General features: G+C 42.3%; 1 protein-coding gene across 2 annotated transcripts; it reads left to right on the forward strand.

Moving 5' to 3' along the window:
• The first annotated feature begins 496 nt into the window (after positions 1-496).
• On the forward strand, positions 497-27,592 carry LOC117447563 (solute carrier organic anion transporter family member 1C1-like). 2 transcript variants are annotated; one of them, XM_034084307.2, is made up of 15 exons: positions 497-643; positions 7,057-7,196; positions 16,520-16,661; positions 18,386-18,518; positions 18,743-18,864; positions 19,156-19,302; positions 23,064-23,162; positions 23,842-24,090; positions 24,446-24,610; positions 25,184-25,379; positions 25,606-25,771; positions 25,989-26,173; positions 26,491-26,555; positions 26,870-26,987; positions 27,259-27,592. In XM_034084307.2, exons 2-15 carry the CDS (start codon positions 7,101-7,103, stop codon positions 27,482-27,484), a joined length of 2,109 nt encoding a protein of 702 aa, XP_033940198.1. In that variant the 5' UTR covers positions 497-643; positions 7,057-7,100; the 3' UTR covers positions 27,485-27,592. The 2 variants fall into 2 exon arrangements, with proteins under 2 accessions (XP_033940198.1, XP_033940199.1); XM_034084308.2 differs by lacking the exons at positions 18,386-18,518; positions 18,743-18,864; positions 19,156-19,302.
• The last annotated feature ends 267 nt before the right edge of the window (positions 27,593-27,859 follow it).

The raw sequence follows: 27,859 nt of genomic DNA on the forward strand, positions 1-27,859 counted from the left end.
CTTTCATTTTTTTTTTTCCACTGTTAATTTTTAAAATGAGGGTGCATAACGACTCAACTGAGGGTGCAATGCACCCTTATGCACCCCCGTAGAACCGGGCCTGTCGATTCGTTTCAAATCAATCCTGTCCTCCAGAAGCTGCTGTGTAGCTCCGTAGTTAAAGCAGGCACTCCATATCCACATCACTGCGTGACCGTGGGTTCGAATCCTGAGCGTCGCATACCATTTCAGGCTGTATATTGAAAAATAAAAAAGGTGTTTGTCAGAATTTGTTTTATAATTATCTGTTGACGGTTTCCTTACAGATGTTTTTGGAATAAGATGTATTGGCTTAAATTGTATTAGAGCCAAGTGAGAATGTGGGACACTGTCTGGTAAATTGTGCTCGCAGCTCTGTTTAGCATCACGTGCCTCGCTGTGAACACGCTGCTCAGTCTGCCTCTCCCTCCCTGTCAATTCCTCCAAGAAACACACTGTTCTCCGCTGCAGAGGAGCATGTCGTGCAGCATGAGCAGGTGACTCGGTCTGACTGTGTGCCGGTGAAGGCTTTTGTGACAGAACAGGATTATTCTGCCTCAATGTGTAGACCGATTTTAAAATAGGAAGTTTGACGCCTTGAGGGGAAAGGGTTTGTCCGAGTTGGGTAAGTATCATGATGTTCTTTTTAGTGAATACTCTGTCTGTCACTGACAATTACGCATATTGTTCACTTGACAGTTTACGTGTTTGTTTACAAAACTGCAGTTAAGTGAAGTTGCTGGGATATGGTTTGAGATGATTAAAAATGCATGTGATAGTGATAGCCAGGAACTATCCGGGATCAGGTGTGTTTGAGGGCACCTGCTTTTTATGCGCATTTTCATTTGTGCATTAGAACAAATGGTTAACTCAAAAAACTGAAATTGAAAAAATAGATACAATAAATAAAATACGTTCAACGCTTGACTGATGTTGAAAAGTTTGTTTATCAATAACACAAAAATGCGATAATACTTTTAAAACTGCGTCCAATTATTTATGACGTACGCCACCAAAAAACATGTGATTTAAACGTCACTGAAGGGACAACAATTGGCGGCATACGTCAAAGCAATGTCAACGTCAATTCAATTGCTATGCTTTATTGGAGTGATTACTTTTTGAAAATAACAACATGGACCAAATGTAAGCTTTAATCCAACATTTAATTTATTTTTTGTTGGGTACATTTAACACATATAAATCAAACTTCACATTATAATAGTCTTTTCCAGTCGAAAACAACTAAAACCTAAACAATATTTCTTGCAAATAAAGTTATTGTATGTATTTTACATAATGGGACAGAGGCTTAAGGATATCCTGGTACTTGTTGCCTAGTGCATTTGACATATAGGGATACCAAGTATTTTGTCTTGCCTTCTAAATAGTAGGCTCTGGTAGTTTGGGTATGAAACACACTGTCTATTTTATAAACTTTTTCTATGTTTGACACTTCTCAATATGTCATGTTGTTGCATCTTCCTGAAGAAAAGGGCCGACTGACTGCTCATCTTAACCGCTACAGACAGTGCACACAGCTGAGAAACAGCAGGGGCTTTGCATTATCGACAGATGCTTATCTGGTAACTCAATATGCATTGACTAATTGACCTGAGTGCAGGGCCGTCCCTCCCTACAGGCCGATCATGCAGACTGTGTGGGGCCTCACCTTGCGGAGGGGGCCTAATCTTGAAGAGGGTGCCTCAACTGTGCCAAAGATGCGGCGCGCTTATGTGGCGCAATTAGTGTGGCGCGGCACGGTTTCCGCCGCTGCAAGGCTCCACTAGCACCCACCACCCCACCCCCCGTCGTCGTCGTTGACGCTCGAGAAACAGAGGGCCTCATCATATGACTTTGCGTGGGGCCTCATGTTGGCCAGGGACGGCCCTGCCTGAGTGCATGTGGTATCACCCATAATGCAACGTTTGCACCCTGTTTCTTGGTGTAGGCCTCATAGTTAAAGGTGGGGTGGTCAATTTTGGAGAAACCAGCTCGAGTGCGCTAGAGTTTGAAAATACACAGCCGGAACAAATCTGCCACATCCTTACGGAGCCCCTCCTCCAACACCCACGAATGTGCACATGACCAATGAGGGCACGAGATAAGTTTGTGCACAGATGGAAGGCTGACAGGCAGGTAGGCCATCCAGTTAATTTAACCGGGCCGGCTAAAATGATTGGTTGTGCTTTTTACAGTACTACGGCTTCCACAGATGACATTTTTGTATGGATTTTTTATCAAAGCATTTAAGATATTCATTGCTATCGGGGTGTTAAGAGCATTCCATGGAATATAACAAAAAGTGTATCTCGAGCCGGTTTCTCAAACTTACCTACCCCACCTCAAAGTTAACATCATAGTGAATTTGCCAGTAATCTAAGTATTTATCAGTGGGTTTCACTGAGTTATGCCCATGTAGTGTACTACGGCCTTTTATGCACCTCTTTGATTTTATATGCAGGATTTGTTACGAATGGGTGAAGCAGGTAGGACTCAAATGCAGAATAACGAAAAGCGAGCTTTATTAAATAAATTAAAGCTGTGGCAAAACAAGGCAGAATCCAAAATATCCAACACCAACGAGCAGCACAAGGAACACAGACCGTGGAAAGACATGGAGGGGAAACAATGAACTGACATGAACACAGGGGAAGACTAAATACACAGAAGGGTAATCACAGAACAAGACACAGCTGGACAGGGGAGGAGAAACACAAGGACAACAGGTGAATACAATCGGGTAATCAGGGAGGGAAACAGACAGAAAGCAGACAGGCAGAAAACGGGGGTGAACACTTAACACAATAAGACAGGAAACCCAAAGACAAGAAAAACACCAACACAGACAAAACTACAAACGTGACAACCTGAGAATCGTGACAGAACCCCCCCCCTCAAGGGACGGATCCCAGACGTCTCAAAAAAAGTTCCAGCAGGGTGGGTGGAGGGGGATCGGAGGGAGGACACATAACTAGGGCCAAGAAAGGGTGGGTGGAGGGGGTCTGGAGGACGGGTCTCGGGCGGACGGCCCGGGGGAAAGGCGGAGACCAAGGAGGGGGTCTCGGGCGGAAGGCCCGGGAGCAAGGCAGAGACCAAGGACGGGGTCTCGGGCGGAAAGCCCGGGGGCAAGGCAGAGACCAAGGAGGGGGTCTCGGGTGGACGGCCTGGGGGCAAGGCAAAGTTCAAAAAGGGGCGAAGGCCACAGCGGGCAAACTCAGGGGGCCGTGCATGAGGGCAAAAGCAGCGGCAGGAAGAGCCAGGGGGCCGGGCCCGAGGACGAAGACCGCGGCACTCAGGGGGCCGGGCTCAAGGGCAAAGACCAGACAGCTCCAGAGGCCGGGCAGGACCCGGTGTCCGCCGAACAGGAACCGGAGCCAGTGGGACAGGCTTCGGCAGGATCCCCCACGGAAGAGGACCAGTAGTTGGCAGGACCCCTGGTGAGACAGGTGATGGTGGGGCCTCCAACGGAACAGGACAAGGGGTTGGCAGGACCCCCGGCAGAAGAGTTGTCGGCGGGACCCCCAGAGGAACAGGACATAGGATTGGCAGGACCCCCGGCAGGAGAGCAGTTGGCGCGACCTCCAACGGCACAGGACATAGGGTTGGCAGGACCCCCGGCAGAAGAGTAGTTGGCAGGACCCCCGGCAGGAGAGTAGTCGGCAGGACCTCCAACGGGACAGGACAAGGAGCTGGCAGGACCCCCGGCAGAAGAGCAGTCGGCGGGGCCTCCAACGGCACAGGACAAAGGGTTGGCAGGACCCCCGGCAGGAGAGCAGTCGGTGGGACCTCCAACGAGATGGGACAAGGAGCTGGCAGGACCCCCGGCAGGAGAGCAGACGGCGGGACCTCCAACGGGACGGGACAAAGGGTTGGCAGGACCCCCGGCAGGAGAGTAGTCGGCGGGGCCTCCAACTGCACAGGACATAGGATTGGCAGGACCCCCGGCAGGAGAGTAGACGGCGGGACCTCCAACGAGACAGGACAAGAAGCTGGCAGGACCCCAGGCAGGAGAGTAGACGGCGGGACCTCCAACGGGACAGACATACGATTGGTAGGACCCCCGGCAGAGGAGTAGTCGACGGGGCCTCCAACGGGACAGGACATGGAGTTGGCAGGACCCCCAGCGGAACCTCCAACAGACCAGGACATTGGGTAGGGACTTGAGACGTTACTCGAGAGGGGAACTAGAGACGGAACTCCAGAGGGGACTAGAGGAGAGACTAGAGGAGGAACAAGAGGAGGGACTAGAGGAGGAACTAGAGGAGGGGACTCGAGAGGGGACTCGAGAGGGGAACTAGAGAGGGGACTCGAGGAGGGACTAGAGAGGGGACTAGAGGAGGGACCTCGAGAGGGAACTCGAGAGGGGACTGGAGAGGGGACTGGAGAGGGGACTCGAGAAGTGACTAGAGGAGGGACTAGGGAATTGACTAGAGGCGGGACTTGAGTAGGGACTAGAGATGGAACTCGAGAGGTGACTCGAGAGGGGACTGGAGAGGGAACTGGAGAGGGGACTCGAGAGGGAACTGGAGATGGGACTAGAGAAGGGACTAGAGAAGGGACTTGGGAAGGGACTCGGGAAGGGACTTCGGAAGGGACTTGAGAAGGGACTAGAGAAGGGACTAGGAAAGTGACCTGAGGAGGGACTATGGCAGCTGGGACCAGGACTGGGGCCGTAACCATGGCTGCTGGGACCGGCACTGGAGCCGGAGCCACTGGAGTATGGGCTGGAATCCTGGCCTTGCATCTTCCAGAGACCTTTTGGAGGCTCCGTGGACCTCCAAACGCCAGACGGGTTCCTGAGAAAAGGTCTGAGGTTGGAACTGGAGCCGCTGGAACCGGAACAGAGGCCTGGACCATGGCTGTGTGGGCCAGGTAATCGAGCAAGGAAACATAGCTCTGCGGGCCGGTACTGGTGCATGGATCCATGGCTGTGGAAACCAGAACTGAAGCTGGGATCATGGCTGTTGGAGCACGGGCTGGAATCCTGGCCCTGCGTCTCCTAGAGGCTTTTTGGAGACTCTGTGGACCTTCAACAGGACAGTAGTCGGATCCCAGGAAAGGGTTATAAGCTTGTGACAATTCTTCAGGGCTACTTGTAAAGGTTTGTAGCCACTCGGGCAACAAGCTCCTGAGCCAGGGCTTGCGAGCAACCTCCCGGCGTGCCTCCTTCAAAGCAGCCTCTTTACCCCGTTTAGATGAGGCGTTCTTCCAGGTGTAACAAATGTACTCCAGAGAGTACCCAAGACATTCCGCCTGTGGGGCCAAAACATTAAAATCTGCTGAGTCCAAATGTGGTCGGTTCATTCTGTTACGAATGGGTGAAGCAGGTAGGACTCAAATGCAGAATAACGAAAAGCGAGCTTTATTAAATAAATTAAAGCTGTGGCACAACAAGGCAGAATCCAAAATATCCAACACCAACGAGCAGCACAAGGAACACAGACCGTGGAAAGACATGGAGGGGAAACAATGAACCGACATGGAACACAGGGGAAGACTAAATACACAGAAGGGTAATCACAGAACAAGACACAGCTGGACAGGGGAGGAGAAACACAAGGACAACAGGTGAACACAATCGGGTAATCAGGGAGGGAAACAGACAGAAAGCAGACAGGCAGGAAACGGGGGTGAACACTTTACACAATAAGACAGGAAACCCAAAGACAAGAAAAACACCAACACAGACAAAACTACAAACGTGACATAACCTGAGAATCGTGACAGGATTATGCTTAACAGCAGTCAAGCTCTAAAGGTTTACTGGATAACACATTTTATATTAAGCGCTTTGAGCACCAGGAAAAGCACTATATAAATAACATGTAGTATTATTATTATTATTATTATTATTATTATTATTATTATTATTATTATTATTATTATTATTATTATATTTACAGTAGGGCACTAGACAGTACATTTGATTCTTTCATGAGTTTACCAACAAAACATTTCATGACCAGACCCGGGAGTGTTTTGAAGAAACAGGGAGTTTAAGATTGAACTATACAGTAGCTGCTCATGGAAATGGTAGGTATTTATTTTCTCCAGTTTGAACACAATGATCAAATAAGTGTCATTATTATATGCAAAATATTACCTCCTATGTGGACATGAATAGGTTATCCTGTTATGACTCTCCAGGAAGGCAGTTTAATGGTGCACACATTAGATTATGTAGCTGTCTGGGAGATACAATCTTCAAAACACAAAATATTTTGACTGTTGTTCTGAAATACTTGCCTCACAGTCTCCGCATGTGGTATGCAGGTCTTGGTTAGATGAGTATGAAATACTTTATGTCAGCAGCTGCCTTTCTTTCATGCACAGTTCAAAGCCATGTTGTGGTTTGGTGGAGGGATCCATAGGGACTTTTCTTGTCACTGAATAAACACCCTGGCTTTTAGACTGTGTCACAGCACTGATCTCTCTTGTATACAAATCGTTTCACATTTCATAGTGAAAACACATACACTTTTAACATGGTGATGTTTTCTTTCTGACTTTCTGATCTCTCTATCTTTCTCAACACATGGCAAGTTCAGCAGAACTTCGGAAGGAAAATGTCTCGATGATCAAAGCCCCGAAGCTCATTGCACATTTTTCTGTCACTCATTACTTTTTTTCAATTATCTTTCTCAACCCTCACTATAACTCATAAACTCTTAGTATAATTATGGCTATTAAGGCAAGATTATACTAGCAGTTAGAGGAAAGAATGTTTTTGTGAAAATACAGTTTGCTCCCCGGTATGAAAAATACCATTTACTGTATTTAATGAGCTTCATATTGGCTTGTTAAGGCTTGTTTTTATTTCCCGGAAGATTCTAGAGTATGCCATCTGTTACATTTGATATGAATACAGTCACATTGTACTGTAAATTATATGCCATGACATGTACTTAAACATCAGTGGAATTTGTGTTTTAGAAGTGTTTTTATTCTGGAGGTTAAGAACATGTAATGCTCTGCTCATCTTGTTTGGACTTGCATCAAGGATATTTCCATCTATATCTAAATGTGATCCAACAGGTGTGAGTAAAGACAGCCATAGTGAAGTAAAGAAGGAGGCTGCCATGAAGAAAATGGACAACACGGCCGCAGGCAGCTGGACTCCTGATGACAACCCCACCCCCCCCACAGTGAAGAACTCCTGCCACCCCAACCTGAAGGTACTGTCATTTTTGTAAAATATAATAAAATAACTAGCTCTTCCCTGACAAGCCCTTCTGAATTTATAAAACAACCTCTACTGAAGTCAGACGCCTGTTTTGAATTTGGGGTTTGTTGTACTTCAGTTAGTCAACAATTTGGCATATGGCTTTCCTAATACTAAATTAGTACAAAATATGGCGTTAAAACAAATTACATTTTCATAAAGACAACACAGGACTACCACAATTATAAGAAGGCTTTTATTTAGATCTTTCTTAGAAATAACTTTATTTCCAAAATTCTTTATCTATGTCAAATGTATTGTTTTTTACCGTGCACACATCTGATATTTAAAGTGGCAGAGAGGGGCAAAAACTCACCACACAGCTGGCTAATTGGGGCCGGATGATATACTCGAGAACTGTGTGAGAACATGTATGAAGTGTTTCAGCCTCAAAGGACAGAGAGCAAGCCTGTCATTTGACTAGCCTAGAGGGGGGTCACACAAATACCACTCCTATGATCGAGATCACATGTATGTCAGAGAGACGCAGTCAGGGCCGGCCCTGACCAATTTGCCGCCCTAGGCAAGATTTTGTCTGGCGCCCCCCCCCCTCCCCCCCCCCCCCCCAAATACAGACACTCACTATGATTCGCACGTGCATGGTTGTGGCATGACCACAAAAACAAAGATATTGACACAAGATGTGTGCAACTGTATTTAGTTCCCTATCCATTTGAACATGATTTAAGTGGGGGGGGGGGGCTCCTCTAGGGGGGTCCGGGGGCATGCACCCCCGGGAAGACTTTTTTTTTTATATTGAAGTTAAAAGCATCAATCTGGTGCACTTTGAGAGCAACATTAGGAGATCTATGGATACATCTCTCAACACCCATATGAAACAGAACTGTAAGCAGATTTTCTTTTTATTTATGGATATTTTACAAATCACTCCCCTTTCAAACTGTATTCTTGTTAATTAATAACAACTTTTTTGTACTGTCAGTATTTTATACCCGTTTTTCACCTGTTCTCTTATTTTTTTATAACTATAATGATCATATAAAGGTGTGCCTTTACCTCACTGAGCTGAGGTTATCAGAGCCTCTCAGTCTTTCAGGAGAGAGCTCTCTCAAGCTCTCCCCCTCGCGGCCGCTTACACAGTAAATTCCAATGTTAATAAAAGCACACAGAAGCTGTGTACGTTTTTTGGGAGTTTGATTTATTTTAAATGAATACAAATACAAAATTAAAACCTATAATTGCACACTAAAACCATTATTTAAAAAAAAGAACAATTTCACATAAACCTTTGGTTTTTACTCGGACTGGGGCAGTTCAACTTGATTTTGGGGGGGGGTGTGCCATAGTTTATGGGTGCTGTACGCAATATAGGCGTAGTTCTGTTAGTATAAGATAATAAGATGTACTTTGTTGATCCAAAATTGGGAAATTGTGTTGTTATGAAATAAAAAAAAAATATATTTTTTTTATTTCTAACTTCTTTTTTTTTTCAATTTTCGGCGCCCCCTATGGGTTGATGCGCCCTTAGCATTCGCCTATACTGCCTATGCCGAGGGCCGGCCCTGGACGCAGTGTACATACAGTATGAAGTGTGTACATATCTTAAAGCTATAGATGTCATTTAAAGAGCCTTGAAACTTTAGGTTCCTTTTTCGTGTTATGATTCAAATTCATGAATGTTTGAACACCTTGAGTAACAGGTGCTGCCTGTTCCTGGTGAAGCCTAGCTTGTGTCCATGAGAGGTGTTGAGTGGATCTGCTCTCGGTTCCCTTTGGACCGGATATTAAGTCCCTGTGAGAAATTCCTTGGACAAAGTGTTTTGCTCCAGTAAAAGAGGTCAGAATAAAGGGTCTGTACCTCTTTATTGGATTAGTAGGAGCACTGGACAATCATTAGAAAGCTGCTTAGTGAAATACTTGTGCAACAATAACAAGGAATTTCAGTCATGCTGCCTTTTTGTGGGGTTTCCTTCCGTATGCAATAAACCTAACTGAGGTGCTTTTGATACTACATGCACTCCTAAAGATGACTGTTGTGTCTGCTTGTAGCACATACACGCTGCCAATTTATGTTTGTAAAGCCCCCGTTAGGATTGTATTTCATTATAACATGAGCAATTTGTTAGATGGAGAGAATGACATAGTATTTTATTTATTTATTTTATGTTTGAACCTTGAGGCATTCTGATATTTACATCCAAGTTTTTAAAAGTAAAACACTTTAATGAACTTTAAATATATAGTTAATAATATCAGAAATAAATTACACCTATATCACCACAAGACTGTTGATAAATATGATATTTTTAGTTCCAAAATATACAGGATTTGGTGCAAACCATATTTAATAAGAGAAAAACAGTGTAACAAAGGTAAACATTACCGTAGCAGAGTGGTGTCCATAGCAACAATGAGGCAACAAATGAATGACAATTTAAAAAAACAGTATGTTTTAAGAAGACATCTTGAAGGATGTTCCCTGTTGTACAATACCATTCCCCGTGTCAATAACGGCCCGTCCACACAGCGGCGTGCGCTGACGCTTGCCGGCGGGCGTGTCTGAAACTCGACCAACAACCAATCACATGAATCTCCCGCCCCTGACACACAAGCAGCGGTTTGATTGGCTAGAGCTTGTACTGGCATATGATTCGATTGGCTGACGCTTCTGCCGAGGCGTCAAAAGTTGAACATTGCTCAACTTTTGCAGCGAGCCACGCCAGCTACGCTCCACGTCGCTTCCCACGATGCATTTCGGCTAAAAGTGACGTCACACCATTCAAAGTGAATGGTGAAGCGTCAACGCACGCCGCTGTGTGGACGGGCCGTAAGTGGAGACAATTTCTTGAGATGTTGCCATCAGGTAAAATGCCGACACCATGGCCGTATCTCATTTCTGGGATTTCCCCTCCTCGAATCCTCGGTCCTCCAGTAGTGACCCGGAAATTAATTTCAGCCCGCCATGTTGAAGGACATCTAATTTCTCTAAATGCACTTCGAGGGCCGAGGATCGAGCGTCGAGGAGACTCTCTGGAGGAGCTATAATCGAGGATACACTGATGGGTCCTCCACGGTCCTCCACGCGGATTATATATATATATATTATTTTATGAACAAGAGGTGAGACCTGAGAAGGGACTTGAGGAGGGACTAGAGGAGGGACTAGAGGAGGGACTAGAGAGGGGACTCGAGAAGAGACTAGAGAGGGGACTTGAGTTAGGACTCGAGAAAGGAATAGAGAAAGGAATAGAGTGGGGACTAGAGAAGGGACTAGAGAAGGGACTAGAGATGGGACCTGAGGAGGGACTAGAGAAGGGACTAGAGGGGGAACTCGAGAAGAGACTAGAGAGGGGACCAGAGAAGGGACTATGGCAGCTGGGGCCAGAGCTGGGTCTGGAACCATGGCCGCTGGGGCCGGCACCATGGTTGTATGGGCCGGTTCTGGAGCTGGAAACATGGCTGTAAGGTCCGGCTCTGGAGCCGGAAACATGGCTGTAAGGTCCGGTTCTGGAGCCGGAACCAGTCTGCGAGAGTGTGATTAGAGCTTAAGAATCAGTCCTGAAGAACCATCAACGCAGGAAAATAAAAAAGACAAACATATTTTGTCGAGCAGATTGAACTAGTAACGTTAGTTACCGCAAAAGGTAGTTGCGTTACAGTAACATTAGTTTGTAACGCGTTAGTCCCAACACTGCATATTTTAGACATTATTGGTGACTTATGCTTTTAGTTCTAAAGTTTTCAGTTCAAATATTCTGCCGCTTTTTCATGCATTTAGACTTTTATTTTCTTGTTCTTATTTCACATTCAAATCCCCTCTATTCATGAACCCTTTAAAGTACCCAGCCACAGCACTTATACGTGCGACTGTTGCTATGTCAGTTAATCTTTCAAATACAAGGTTGCTTGTTTGATTCAAGCTCTTGTAGTCAATATGTCAAGGTACTTATCCCTAACATTTTATCAGCTAACTAATGACACACACTCAGAGGACCTTTATAAACGTTTTAAGTATTGCACATCTTTAAAGGTGGGGTAGGTAAGTTTCAGAAACCGGCTCGAGATACACTTGTTGTTATATTCCATGGAATGCTCTTAACATCCCGATAGCAATGAATATCTTAAGTGCTTTGACAAAAAATCCATAAAAAAATGTCATCTGTAGAAGCCGTAATACTGTATGGCCTACCTGCCTGTCAGCCTTCCATCGGGGCACAAACTTATCTCGTGCCCTCATTGGTCATGTGCGCGTTCGTGTGTGTTGGAGAAGGGGCTCTATAAGGAAGTGGCAGATTTTCTCCGGTTGTGTATTTTCAAATTCTAGCGATCTCGAGCTGGTTTCTCAAACTTACCTACCCCACCTTTAAACATGACTCTTATAAATCACTTTTAAAACCAGCGATGCACGACTGTTCACAACTTTCTAAATGATTCTACTTTTCAATGACCTACAAATAATCCTAATAATAATCCCATTTTCAATCTTCCAACAGTTCATATTTTTTGGTCAATTAACAAACCTGTTACAAATGTGTTGTTCAACAAATTTGAGCCTTTGCCATATTTATTTATATATCACCGTGGAAACCTTTGATCTCTGGACACGTCGTTAGCTCAAATATAAACACCTGTGTCATGGAACACGATGATGTCATAACTCCAACTGACATGCTCAGAGCAGCAGACTTCAGATAATGGTTAATGGTCCTGCCCCCAACAGCTCTACGTCAATTATGGGGGTGTCATCATATTCCATTTCCATGGAAACGCATCCCTCACCAAAAAACACGATGTCGCTGTAACTCCAATGGACACGGTCCGATTGTCCCCCAACCTTCGCTTGTATATCACAGGTCCAGCCCTCAACAGCTCTACGTCAATTATGGGGTTTCATCATATGCCGTTTCCATGGCCATAAAAGACGATGTCGCTATAACTCCTATGAAAATGTTCAAAAAGTTCTCAAACTTCACATGCTAACAGTCCAGCCGTGAAGACATCTACGGGACAGTTTTGAGATTTCTTCAAATGTCATTGTCATGGCAACACAATGCTCGCCATGAAACACGGTTTTCTCATAACTTCAGTGAAAATGCTCCAAATGGCCCAAAACTTCACATGTTTGGTAACGATGCAGCCATCAACGCATCTAAGCGTATTATGGGATGTCATCAAATGCTGTTGGCATGGCGACAGATCATTCACCATCAAGTTAGTTCAACATTTTGCAGTTCAAATATTCTGCTGCTTTTCCAAGCCTTTTTACTTTATTTTCTTCTCTCATCACGCATTCAAGCCCCCAGTGTTCATGTATAATTTCAATCTAAATTCTTCACTTTCTTCTTACACATTACATTTCAGCATAGCAGTTTAGCATCAGCTTTTCAGCATAAAGCATTCCCACAAGAAATTTCTTCAGGAATTGCATTCTCTAGTTACTCATGTTGTTCAGGATCTAAGTAGCTACATTATATTTGGTATACCCACATAACTTCACAATCTACTATTTCATTGGTGCTTACACTTAAAAGACCCGCATTGTACTCTTTTTCAAAAGTAAGATATATACAAAAGATGTCTCCGAAGTGTTTGGCTTGAAATATCAAACAGATCATGCATTGTAGCAGTGGCGAGCCGTGACGTTTATACCTAGGCCCTCTGACCCCCACCCCCATTCCCTAGAAAAAAAAAAGAAGAGTTATTACGTCACAGCGTATACTTCAGCAGAATATCAAAACAGCGGCCCGGGGTGCTTAACGTCTCAATGACAGTGACCCTCTACCACACAAAACAACACCATTTATATAAACACCTATCATGACAGGGCACCCACAGCCAAGTAACAATTACAAATGAATTAAGTCGGCACGGCAGCCCACATTGAAAATGACTTAGGCCTACCTTTGATGATCAAATCACTTAAACACAAAGTCCATCCTCCTGTCCTTTTGGATGAAGTACTTGATGGCGGGTCATTCAGCTGATCCTTTGCCACTCCAGTTTATCATTGTAACTCAATCTTGAAAATGACTCGGTCAATAATTTCGCATCGATGTCATCACTATCACTGAAGTGAGCCATCATGAACAAACGTATGCTAATCATAAATATATCGATCATAGATCTATCGATTAGATTTATGATTCTAAAATAATAAAAGTAGGGTACACATGTGGCAGGGTTCAACGCTAACTTGTTTAAGTGGTTGCCAGTTTGGCAATCAGGCATCAGCTTTTGGTTGCCAAAACTGAAAATATGGTTAGTCACCTTATATTTTAAATAATGAAGATACTAGTTATACATCAACTTAATAATGAAAATGTGACACAAAAGAATGTTCAAATGCTTTACAATAAGTAATTAACACAATTATTTGAAACTTAAGTGGTAGGAAACTTGTCCATCCCCAATTGCTGGTATACAAAATACCAGTAGTCCAGCTGTTGTCATGTTCTTCACAGATCCCTCACAAATGAATTGAGCAAGTCACTAGTTTCTTGGTCATCCATTGTCTCCCTTTAAAATGTGGGTTTTCTTGACCTTTGTGCTGACCCCCACCATAGATCCATTGGCCCTTCAGCATTGAAGTCTTGGATTGGCCAGACTAATACATTTCTAATGTTAAATAAATGAAAACCATTCAGTTAAGAATTAGATATTAATTATGAATGCTGTAAATTACCTTTAATATGTCTAACTATATTTAACATGTGTTACCTTTTTATAGAAGTGATTATATTTGTATGCCATTCTTTTTATATGGTAAAGTTTTGTTTTGCACTTTTATTTTGGTAGTAATAAGATCGGGACTCTTATTTTGCAGGAATTTTTACCGGAAGTGAATGCACAACGCACGCAGCAGAATGTACATATATATTTCGCCTCCCAAGACTTTACACATGTCCTCTTTGCTTTTCGTTCAGGTTCTTGATCTTTATCAGTTGAATCATTTTGAACATTCATTTGAGATGTTGACGGGTTGGCCGAACCTTTTACCCCACAGTCAAACAACTTAATTTGCTTCGCCATTTTTTGTAAAACAAACACACGGCGCACCGCGCTTTCTGGCACCGTAATCACACCAATGCACGTGCAACTTAAGTATATCAGGTTCCGACTGGTCACAACAATAATTAAATATCACTCTTAATACAACAAATAATTAACATTTATCTATTTTGGGGTGCACAGTTAGCGGTTTGCTGTCCTTATTTCTTTATGTTAAAAACTGGTTGCCACTGAAGTGGCCAAGAGTGGTTGACATTTTGTCTGAATGGTTGCCAATGGCAACCGTTACTCTCGAGCCCTGTGTGGATATTATCTTGCTGAACACAACGTGCATTTATCTAACAGGTTCGTTTTCCACAGACCTTATTCCGAGCTATTTTCCAAAATCCTATGGAGAAATCCCATTGCTTTTGTATTGAGGGAACCCGAACGCAGCTTACTTCCAGGTTTTAGGACAAGTCACTGCACCACTTTATACACATGTATAAACCTCACAGCGGGCGGATCTTGTCATAAAGTCCGCGAAAATAAAGCCCACCCATTTAGAGGGAAGATATGATTGGTCAATTGTATTGCATTTGACATTACTCTCTCATTGAGTTACTATAGCGGGCCCTCTGTGAATGTAGAGAGGGACCAACAAGCTCTCCCGTCTTCACAGTACGGCCCGTCCACACAGCGGCGTTGGAAGATGCCCATAGAGTGGCGAAGTCCCTCCCCTTCCGGTGGGCCTCCATGGGACCTTATTTCTAAAAAATTATGTATTGAAGTCAATTGACAGAGAAAGATTATCTTTCGATACCGTTTGAATTGTGCCACAAATTACACATAGGCCTATGATGTTTGTCAATTTAAAAGATAATTTTGCAAGTCAAAAAAAAAAAATGTGTCGTAAAACTGTGAAGTAACAAAACAAAACTATTGACTACCCTCATTATCACCGCAATGAAACATGTCCAGAAACATGATGACATCACAAAGTGGCCAAAATCAGATCAGCTCATTTTCAGACCGATTTTGATATAAATGGATCAGGAAAAAAGAGATAATATTTTTTGCTGAAACTTTCCGAATCTCTTAACGCAGAGGGAACACATATGTATAAAAGACATGGAAAAAGTGGATTTTGCATAATAGGTGACCTTAAAAGCCATCCCCTGGAAACACAACATCTGTTTTCAGTGTTTTGTGAAAGGCACCAAACCGGTTTGTGTGTGACTACCTGACCATAAATGCTCATCATTACATTACATTGCTCATCATTGTTGATGTCTTAAAATTCATCTGTGAATTGTAATATAACAACACCATGTCAAAACGATGTGATGTGTGAATTCATAGTTGCCTCTAAACGACATTCAGTTAACTAAGAAAGGTGGTTTGTATAGGGTTGTGCTACTCCTTAGAGCTCAGGCTATTTTCATCCCTGAGAGTGTAGGCTATGGTTTCCTCTCACCTGTTTCCAATTATGCTTCATGTCAGTCGGGCTGTCGGCTCATAGTGCAGTGGATGAATCTGTGTCCTAGTGGGGTTGGCTTCTCTAATCCTCCCTTTGTTACTGACTGTCAGTGTCCTTAGCAGTGGCGGCTGGTGGAAATTATTTTAGGTGGGGCTATTGTAATGGTGAATAAACCACACGGGGAACATTTTGAGAAATGGTCCCTTAAATTATGACTTCTGGTGATGTTAGAGATATGAGAAGACTGATCAATACCTCCATAATCTTCAGTGTGGTTAGCTATGAATCTTCCAAAACTTCCAAATACCTTGTCCTGGACATAGTTTCTACAGTAAACTGTGCAACAGTACAGTAGGCCCACACAATCTGCAGAACACCGGTTCTTTGGGAAAACCCAAATGACTGAATTCCCATTTAAAATCAGGAAACTAAATACGAACATTATATGCAGACACAGACGTGGTTCGACGACGCTGATTGGCGCGTTACGGCTGCGGTGCGTTACGGCTGCGCCGCGGTTTTGTATTTATTTGTATTGGTTTTTAAGTTGAATTATACTTAAAGTTCAGGGTAATCAACTGTTAAAAACATACTGTTCACATTTTTTTTGGAGATATATGTTCTATCCCTTCATTGTTTTTTCATGTCTTTATATTCTCTTTTCAGTTCACCTTCCTTTTATTTTTGTTTACCTTTCCACTGTTGCGCTGAGATGTTTAGGCTACAGGGTTTAAAATAATGTAATATAACAGGAAAACATACGATTTCAAATTTAAATGTAGTCATAAGTCATTCAGGGCCACAGTGTTTGACACATTGTTGTGTTTCCTCTTTCTGTATCTCTCTAGAGGTTCCTTGCTTCCTTGTCCTTCGCTTACTTTGCCAAGGCTTTATCTGGCAGCTACATGAAGAGCACAATTACACAACTAGAAAGAAGATTTGACATCCCCAGTTATCTGATCGGAATCATAGATGGGAGCTTTGAAGTAGGTGAGTATCTCAATTCGTTATTGCAAATGTGTCTCTCTATTTACTGGGTAAATAGTTTTGGAGCATTAAGATGCTAATGCTACATTTCTGACCTCCTGCTAAATTATGAACCATCCAGATCTCTCAGGTCTTCAGGGACTGGTCAGCTTTCTGTCCCCAGAGTCAGAACTAAACATGGTAAAGCAGCATTCAGTTATTATGCTCCAAATATCTGGAACAAACTCCCAGAAACCTGCAGGTCCGCTGCAACTCATATTACTTTTAAATCCAGGCTGAAGACTTTTCTTTTTGTCGCTGCTTTTAATTGAACTGTTCATATCTTAGACTGCACTTTAACTTTTATCCATGTATTTTTTCTTTTAATGTTTATTTTATTAGCTTTTATTTTTAATGACTGATTTTAAATGCCATTTTCTTAATGTCTTTTGTTTTTTGTAAAGCACTTTGAATTGCCTTGTGTTGAAAAGTGCGATATAAATAAACTTGCCTTGCCTTGCCTTGCCTTAATGCAAATAAACCAAGAATAAGTACTTGCATGCCTGAGAGCACTAAAGCATCCGCACAACGCCCCCTGAGCTTTGAATACACACAATGGTTGTGTACCTAGTTGACTCTTAATGAGCCAGAAACCCTTTGAAGGGTAGAACATTTAATGTCGGCTGGAAATGGAGGAATTTTGTGATGGTTGGTTCAAATGCAGACTGGGGACTAGACTTCAAATACTGCCTTTTTATGCTCTAGATAAATACGTTTATTCACACTGGCTTTGATCAAAACCTATACAGTTCTCTGGTAGGTCTGGTACTGATACTGTAAATTATAGACACCCATTTAGCAGTGGTATGTAGACATTACATTACATTACATTGCATTTAGCTGACGCTTTTATCCAAAGCGACTTACAATAAGTACATTCGACCAGGAAGACACAACCTTGAAGAAAACAGAATCATATAAGAACATCAGGTTTCATAGAGCCAAACATTTCAAGTGCCACTCAACTGGCTTTAGATAAGCCAGTCCTTTATTAGTATATAAGTGCTCTGTTAGCAGTTCTTTGTTAGTCATTCTATCGCTCGAAGTGGAGTCGAAAGAGATGAGTTTTCAGTCTGCGCCGGAAGGTGTGTAAGCTTTCTGCTGTCCTGATTTCAATGGGGAGCTCATTCCACCATTTTGGAGCCAGGATAGCAAACCCACGTGTTTTTGCTGATGGGAACTTGGGTCCCCCTAGACGCACAAAAAAGCATTAATGTGCCCACCTTGGAGGTATAATTAACTGCGGACTGTTTACTAATATACCCTTGGTTAAATCAAGGCGAATGTCTGATATGGTTGTCTAAATAAATATAAATTAATATCCCTTGTTTTGAAATCTCTTGAAGATAGCGTTAGCTATCGATTAAGCTGCGATTGAGCTGCGATTGAGCTGCGATTGAGCTGCGATTGAGCTGCGATTGAGCTGCGATTGAGCCGCGATTGAGCCGCGATTGAGCCGCGATTGAGCCGCGATTGAGCCGCGGTTGAGCCGCGATTGAGCCGCGATTGAGCTGCGGTTCGGCAGCTTAATCAGAACAATACACAGGGTTCACAAGAGGTTTTAACACCAACTTGTATCATTTAGATAATTTATTCTGTATTTTCTCTCTGAAGAATACTATACTAGTATACATTTTTTCAACATTGACTCACCTCTGTCTTCTTTACTGATCATCTCAACCTTGTAGGGAATTTGTTGGTCATTGCCTTTGTGAGTTATTTTGGTGCCAAACTCCACCGGCCCAAGATCATAGCAATTGGTTGTGTGTTGATGTCCTTTGGGACCTTCTTGATCGCCATGCCCCATTTCCTCATTGGCCGGTAAGATAAATGTCAAATCTGTATGCATGCATTGTAGCTCACAAACTTCTCCCATGTACAGTATGTATTTCATTTAAGTATTCAAGCACCACAAAGCCAATGTATTGACTGTAATGCATTTTTAGAATGATGTTTGTATTTGTGCTTCACTATGTAAGTATCTAACGATACCTGATGCTTTCTCCCTTCCCTTGTTAACAGTCACATTGGTATTTTTTACGCAGCTATAAGATCGAAACATCAGTTAGATGGTCAGTGAATTCAACCAATAACCTCTCTCCATGTCCAGCAAGCTCACCTGAGTCCACCAGGGCAGGTGACAGTCCCTCGTTACTGAACTCTAGAGGTAAGAATAGGCTGCTTAGTAAAAGAAAAGAAAAAATGTGTCCATTCGCAATTTGGGAATATTGGCAAATTCTTTCTTTCTACTTTACTCTGACTCTCCTAGAGTTTTGTCATTGAGATATGATGCAACAAAACCAGATTTCTCATCATGGTTGATAATATGAATTAACAAAAAAATGAAGTAATATTGAAGAGAATGCATACATTCAATTAATTGTCCGTTTTTGATCATTTTCAAGAGGGTTTGACTTCTCAATACTTAATCCACTTCAAATGTCTTTTTGAACTGCAGGCTGTGAGCGAGAGTCCAGTGTTTCAATGTGGATTTATGTGCTTCTGGGAAATATCCTGCGGGGAATTGGAGAGACTCCAGTACAGCCTTTGGGAATCTCCTATATTGATGATTACGCACAAACAGAGAATGCCGCCTTCTATATTGGTAATGCACCTTACTTATTTGCTATGTTAGTAGCTTCACGTGGTATCATTAATAAAGGTCACTTCATTATCATTGCCGTTCCTTCAATAAGTGGATTTCCATTACACTGTACATGTGTATTATAAGAAAATAGGATGTACTAAGGATGAATTGGGATTTTTTTTAATTTAACCTTTATTTAACCAGATGAAAACATTGAGACAAAATCTCATTTACAATGCTGACCTGGCCAAGAAGGCAGCAACGTTACACGTTCTTACACATAACACAGACATATAAAATACAGAAAACACAACTAAGTAAACAAGAAGACGAAAAGCAGTCACTAGTCACTACATTGTGCATATTTGGGTACACTACTTATTACTGCAAGAGCAGCTGGTGGTAAGGACCTCAGACAACTTCAATTAAAAACACGCTATTGGGACAAGTGCCCTCAGTTTGAGGCTTGATTGAAGGTCATTCCAAGACAAGGACCATAATAAAAAAGACTCCTTTTTCCAGCCTCATTCCGCACAGCAGGAACCTGGACCCGTATCCAGGCACTGGATCTGAGGTTGTAAGAGTCACAAACTGGAACAAATCTGGCACAAATATACAGTGGAAGCTTACCTAAAATGGCTTTATACAATGATAAAATCCAATGCTGCATCCTACGCATACTAAGTGAGGACCATCCAGTTAGGCCAGGCCTATTCAAATGGCGGCCCGCGGGCCAGATGCGGCCCAGAGCCAACTCCCGAGTGGCCCAGCCTCCCGTGGCCAAATGTCTACACTAGTACAAACCATGAACGCAACACCCGAGTGGCCCAGCCTCCCGTGGCCAAATGTCTACACTAGTACAGACCATGAACGCAACACCCGAGTGGCCCAGCCTCCCGTGGCCAAATTCCTACACTAGTACAGACCATGAACGCAACACTCCGCGTTGCCTAGAAACAACCAAACAACAACTACGGCGCGCTTTTTTTGAAAGTACGTCGAGTGGTCCTATGATAGCAACTCTAAAATATGTCTCTCTCAACTTTGAAGCGTAAACTTGACGATGAAAACCGTCAGTTTAACCCTGCCTGGACCGACAAATACTTGTTTATTCAGCCGTCAAATCCAAACGCCAAGCCGATGTGTTTAATTTGCAATCAGTGCGTTGCGGTACTTAAAGATTACAATTTCCGGAGGCACCACAATGACAAACCCGACTTTCCGAACAAACTTCCCCGAAGGATCTCAGGAGAGGGCGGTAAAAGTGCAGAGTTTGATTTCATGTTACAACCGGAGCTCTACCACCATGGTGCGAACATTCACAGCCCAAGAAAGAGCTACAGCGGCGTCTCTCCGTGTTGCATGGATCTTGGCAAAAAATAAAAGGCCATTCACAGACTCTGAAACCATGAAAGAGTGTATGCTGGCCGTCGTGGATGAAGTGATACATGACGACAAAATTAAAACGTGTGTGACATCTGCTATTAAAAATGTTCCTTTGTCAGACACGTCAAACATCCGTAGGGTTGAAACTCTTGCTACAGATGTGTTTGAAACGCTGTTGGAAGAACTGAAGAAAGCCGATGTAATGTCCATTGCAGTAGTCCACAGACAAAAGTGATACCGCACAATTGTGCATATATGTCCGTTTTTTCGACGGCAAATGCTTCCGAGAGGAATTGCTTGGCTTACTGTCGTTAGAAGGACACACAACTGGCGAGATTGTCTTTGAGAGAATTTCAGCCTTTTTCAAAGACAATGGTCTAGATATGGAGCGTGTGTGCATGCTTGTGACAGATGGGGCTCCATCCATGGCAGGGAAAATAAGTGGTTTAGCAGCACGTTGGTCCGCTGTAGCACCCCGGCTAACATCCTTACACTGCATTGTGCATCAGACGGTGTTGTGCGCAAAACTCGGTGGGGAGCTCAAAACTACAATGAACAATGTAATGGCTACTATTAATTTTATACGCTGCACATCAAACCTCCAACACCGCTTATTCCGCAAGCTGCTGTCAGAGATGTCAGCTGAGCACCACGACCTGCTTTTGCACAATGATGTCAGGTGGCTGTCCAAAGGCAAAGCACTGGAGCGTTTCTGTGATCTCAGAGAAGAGATTATAACTTTTCTCCGCAGCAGCAAACAAAAGAACGCAGAAGCAAACTTGCAACGCATACTGGACGACAGCTACATGGCAGATGTCTGCTTTCTGAGCGACATATTCAAACATCTGAATGACCTAAACGTGGGACTGCAAGGCAGAGACAAAACGGTCATTGATCTTGTGGAGCAGATGCGCGCATTCCAAGTCGAGCTGGACCTTTTCGCGACCGACTTGAGCACGGGTCGGATGCTGCATTTTCCGACGCTCCACAAACACATCACATCCCCGGCACAAATCACGGATGTGATGACACAGTTCATTGCGAGGTTGAAAGAGAACTTTGCCGGTCGATTGGATGGACTTGCTCTGCCCACAGAGGTGATGGGCTTTGTCAGAGACCCCTTCACTGTTGCAATAGAGGGGGGCGTATCCAGCAGAGCAAAGGAAGTGGTCCCCTCCATCGACGAGGGGACATTTATACTGGAGCTTATTGACATGCAGTCATCCGTAACCATGGCACAAGAGCAGCGCAGCAACGGGCCAGCGAAGTTTTGGAGTGATGTCAACAAACAGAAGTTCCCTAACCTTAAGAAAGTAGCGATCTGTGTGCTCAGTATGTATGGATCAACATACACATGTGAATCAAGCTTTTCACACATGAACTCAATAAAAAGTAGCACTCGCTGCTCCCTGACTGACAGCACTCTTCACCAATGTCTTAGGATTGCATTGACATCCTATGAGCCAAAAATCACTGCTCTTGTTCAAAACAAAAAATGTCACTTCTCCCATTGAGAAAGTCAGCGAGTAGACGTGTTCATTCATATGTTAGTTACCCTTATCCCTTGTTATGGGTTTGTGCACTGAAGGGTTTGACAGTTCTTTTTGTATTCATTTAAATGCACTTTGTAATGTGTCTGGGTCAAATGTGACCAACATGTATTATTTTTTGTAAATACTTGAAAAGTGAAAAAATAGTATTGCTACAGTACTACCTCTTTGTGTTACATTGGAGCTCTTTAACTGTTTGTTAATGCACTTTTTGATGTGCATGTGTCATATGTATCCTATTTTGTATGTATGAAGACATTTATTAAGACTGCTATTATTGTATTCGGTTAAATGCAAAATATGTTAAAAAATGTTAAAAAAATAACCTGAATATTTTACTTCTAAAGCGAACAAAATGTAATGCTTCAACTGTGCACTTTTTGTTTTGTATGCACTTTGAGAATCCTCAGATCCTGTTAAATTAATGCTAATTTGTTGTGTTTTTATGCACTTTTTGACGTGCCTTTGTTAGATGAAGGATGAATAAAAATTGTGTTGGTTTAAAATGTGTCATTACCCGCTTTTTACAGGCCGCTGAATGTCTGGCCCAGCTGAATTGAGTAGTTATAAAATCTGGCCCAACTGAATTTGTAATTGAATAGCCCTGAGTTAGGCTATACAGTACAGTGTGCAATGATGAGTCCTATAGGGGGATAAGATGACTACATGTTTAATGCATAGTGTACATACTTTTGCTAAAAGAAAACAGACTTGGATTGATTGTATTCAAAAAAGGGAATGTATTGCAGTACAAATACAGAATAAAAATTAAGCATAGGATGTTATGTGTGTAGGTGCTAGATGTGGATAAATGAAAATACATTTCTTTGTTGTATATTCTAGGATGTGTCCAAACCATATCAATTATCGGTCCTGTCTTTGGGTATCTGCTGGGGTCTCTGTGTGCCAAGATCTATGTTGACATTGGCTATGTTGACTTGGGTAAGTAATCTGACTGATAACCATGACTGATGCAATGACAATGTTAAGATTTGTAAACTGTTGTTGTGGATTATCATTTGTTCACGCTGCAGAAATGCACTAACACTTAAGAATTGGATTGAGAAATAGGTTGCTGTACATGGGGATGCTAGAGCTGTGCCAGACACAACACACCTGCCAAGTGGAAATGATTTAGAGCAGAGTAAATCCTGTCATACAGTTAATTCTGACTGGGAAACGCATTAAAGCTTTTGTAAACACAATTAGATCAGAAATCTTTATTAATCCCCAATACGGAAAATCTTTTGGTTACAAATCAACTCATATATACAATAATACATTTACAGTTAATAACAAATACATAGACACAATGAAAAAAAGGCAGTTCAAGTCAAGTAACATCACCTCCTGTTTAGAAATGTTGACTTTGAACATTATAAGTGTATGTAAGGCACTTTAAAAATGTATACATTCTGCTTTTTAAATATATAATATATGTCAAATAATAATAATAAAACAGGACTAAAATTCATGTCGCAATAAAGTCCCATGACATATTTCCATTTCAGTCCTGAAGTATTAAAAAGGAGTATAGGCAGGCAGGAGTGCGGCTGACACGCATAAAGCAAACTACATTTCATGATGAACATATGTGCTAACAGGAGTCTTGTCTTTTCAGAGACGCTGACCATTACCCCTGGTGATGCCCGCTGGGTGGGTGCATGGTGGCTGGGCTACCTTATCGCTGGGACCATCACCCTCATGTCTGCAGTTCCTTTCTGGTTCCTGCCTAAATCACTGCCCATGCCCGTGGATAAACACGATAGCAGCTGCACCCCCGAGCAAACCAGGTTTATCAAAGATTCCCCAACCATGGAGCACAAGTTCAGACCTGAGGAGCTGGCTAATCTACACCAGATGGCCAAAGGTATGATTATAGTCACACCAAGTTAAAATGATGTACATTTTGAATGTGAGTAGTGGCATGATAATCTGTATGCAGTCTGGTAAATCTTAAAGGTTGTAAAAAAAAGTGCTATCACAAGTCCCTCTTTCTACTATGCAAGCTGATTTTTTATTTTCTTCCTATGAATTTTCTATTTTTCTTATACCCATTAACAAAATACTATTCAAATAAACTTACAGTCTATTATTTTCAACATATTGTAATTAAATATATATAACATGTAAATTATTAAAAGGTTTAGAAAAGCATCAAAAATCTTAGCTGTAAGTAAATCAAAGCCTATTTTTAAGTGGTTTCCATTAACTTCCCCACACAGAATTTGTGCCCACATTGAAGAGCCTCTTTGGAAATCCTGTGTATGTCACTTTTTTATGCGTGACCATCATTCAGTTCAACTCTCTCATCGGGATGGTCACCTACAAACCCAAATACATCGAGCAACACTACGGCCAGTCAGCATCAAAAGCCAATTTCCTCATGGGTAAGCAGACTGTTTATTACCAATGTTTAAAAAGATGTTTTGTCTGTCTGTCTGGTCATTTCATCTTGGGCCTGTGTTGCTTCACTGTAAGACAAGTATTTAAGGAATGCAATGAAATGAGAGCTGTATGATTATCATAATGGTTTCATGAGCCAGTGTTTGATGAATTTGTTATGTGCTGACTCCCACATCCCTCTCAAGTAAACACTGCAGCTTCTCAATGACAGCCAGGTTTAATGAAACCATTGGACATTGTGTTTATTGGCATTTATTTAAAAAACTTTTTTCTTAATAAGACTCATTAATTAGTCAACCCACATAACAGCATAAGTAAAGTTAGACGAGTAGAAATGCATTTTTTTTCCTCCAACATCTAAAGTCATTTTCATGTTTCATGCCATGACTTCAATACACTTTGCATTAAATATGAATGAGACTACTACTATCACATGAATAAGTGCTCTGACTTTGATTTCTTTTAGGGAGCAATGTTGCTGCCTGGTGCTGCTAGTTCATGTTATATCCTCCTCCTCTGTTCCTTTAAGAATCTATTATATTCTGTGGTTTGTGTAGGCATGATCAACATCCCGGCTGTGGCCCTTGGGATGTTCTCTGGAGGGGTTGTCATGAAGAAGTACAAGCTGGGTATCATGGGAGCAGCTAAATTTGCCTTTGGGACCTCCCTGCTGGGCTTCTTCCTGTCGCTCTTCTTCTTCGCCATGGGCTGTGAGAACTCCAAGGTGGCAGGCGTCACAGTCTCATATACCGGGTACAGAATGTGAAGTCTGGATACACTTCCTCATGTCTTAGTGGAATATGTAACATCAGAGGAAGGAGCTACAGTGGGTTTGAGTTTGGGGAAATTCTAAAATGATTCAGTACAGCCAAAACTCTCGTTCGTGTTTTGTTGCCTTTCTTTGCCTTTATTTTCATACTTCTTGTTGTAGCTTCATATTTGATGAATTTTTGCATGTTCTTCATGTTGTCCCATGCAGAGTCGAAGGCTTGTCTTATCAGGAACAGTCTCTTTTCTCCGAATGTAATTCGGGCTGCTTGTGCTCCAGAAGGGATTGGGATCCAGTGTGCGGAGAGAACGGGATCACCTACGTGTCCCCTTGTTTGGCCGGATGCTCCTCGTCCACTGGCTCCGGCAAATATACGGTTGGACATCCACCACTGATTTCATGTCACATCCAGATTTCCCAGTATAATTTATTAACAAATTGAGCTCAATATTTTGGCTTAATTGCAACATTTTATTCATCTCATACCCATTTCCCCTGATGCCTACAGATTAACAAATGACATTTCAGATGTATTTGCACTACTTTTCCCTTGAAAGTGGGTCATCTATCATTCATTAGGTTTTCTTGTTTAGGTGTTTGAGAATTGCAGTTGTGTAGCACTGCCTGACACCCAACAAGTCAACCTGACGGCCTCTCTGGGACAGTGTCCACGCAGTGACAGCTGTGACAAAGTCTTTCCTTACTTCCTGGCCCTGTCAGTCCTCAGCTCCTTCATCATCTCTCTGGGAGGAACACCAGGCTTCATGCTGCTCGTCAGGTTCGTCTTCAAACCCCTTGTGGAATCATTGGACTCAATCCACATACAGCAATACGTTGGAGCAACACCTCATCGTGTCCTTCTTACATCTCCAATTGATTGAACCTTGAATACGATACAGTCTCTGTCAATGGAAATATTTCACAAATAAAATGAAAAGTCAGGAATTAGAAGTTTGCATGAAAGCATTTTGTAATGCTATTTCTTAGCGTTTTTTTATGTCTTCTCGTACAAAAAGTGTACCTCATTGTTCTTCTTGAAGTGTTATAAGGTATACAAGTTGAGTTTCCTTTTAACCGCCTCATTATTGTCTCTAGGTGTATTAGGCCTGAGCTGAAATGCTTTGCTCTTGGAATCCATTCGTTGGCCACTCGTACCTTCGGTGAGAAGCTTTTTGGTATTCTGTACATTACTGTCTGTGCAAATGTCAAACAAACAGAAATCTCCTAAGAGCTGACATTCAGAAGCAGATGGACTAATGTGTGTGTATGGAAACTAAATATTTTAAACATCATTTTCTGTCACCAAGTGTTTTAGGCACATATTTTCAATTAAAAAGCTTTATTAACCCTTATTATAATCAATACAATAAGTATGTTTAGTCATTTTATAATGTCACAAATGATATCTCACTTCGAAGCAACCCTTGATGTGTTCTTTGTTTGAAGTAACAACATATTTTGAATTTCAAAACAGCTGGAATACCTGCCCCGATATACTTTGGAGCCGTAATCGACACAACCTGCCTCAAATGGGGGAATAAGATGTGTGGAGGAAGAGGAGCGTGCAGAATATATAACACCTCAGCTTACAGGTACATTGATTAGTAGAACTTTATTCAAACGCTTTATGGAATATCCAATCGAATATCTTGTACAGAGATCACTTTCAAACAAGACAAAACATCTATGACCAAGGCAGCTGTCCTGTTAGGCTGCAATGCTTATTTAAAAAGTATTAGATAGATGAAATATAAGGTGTTATTGTTAATACCCTTACCACTAGTGATTCAAAAATATTAGTTTAACCCATATTTTGCCAATTGCTGATTGTCCTCTTGCTGTATTGCTTCCTTTTGTTTGCAGGACACTGTACCTGGGCCTGACTCTGGGCTTACGGACAGCCTCCTTCTTCCTATGTTATCCAGGCTTTGCTCTACTTAAAAGACACATTAGGATGGAGGAGAAAAATGCTCTGACCAATGGCAGTGCAGAGTTGGAGTCTTTAAGAAAAGAGGAGAACAGCTCCAAACACTGTGAGCAGTTTATACCGGCGTCGGACTGCATTCCTGACCGAGAGACTCGCTTGTGATGAACAGAGGAAAACACTCTTTTCATAGCACACAGAGTATATATTTGTACAGGATTTGTTAGACAATGAGTCATCTTAAGAATGCAATTGCGCTGTATTTTTATGTTGGTCCTCGTTTTTTATTAAACTTGATAACATAGATTGTTGGATTCATGATGTATTATTGTGCCTGAATAAGATGGTGAAACGCTGTCATGTGACTTGTGGCTTTGCTTTTAGCTCAGAAGAGATTGAACAGGTTTGGAGACTTTGTAGATATTTCTACACCCAGGCTAAGACAATATTTTCTGTGAACAAATAGACTCAATAAGCAGATCAGAGCAAGAGCAGCACAGCAACAGCTGCCCTCTGCCCTCTCTCTTACATGTAATCCTT

The sequence above is a fragment of the Pseudochaenichthys georgianus genome, chromosome 6, assembly GCF_902827115.2.
Source record: "Pseudochaenichthys georgianus chromosome 6, fPseGeo1.2, whole genome shotgun sequence".
NCBI classification, from domain to species: Eukaryota; Metazoa; Chordata; class Actinopteri; order Perciformes; family Channichthyidae; genus Pseudochaenichthys; species Pseudochaenichthys georgianus.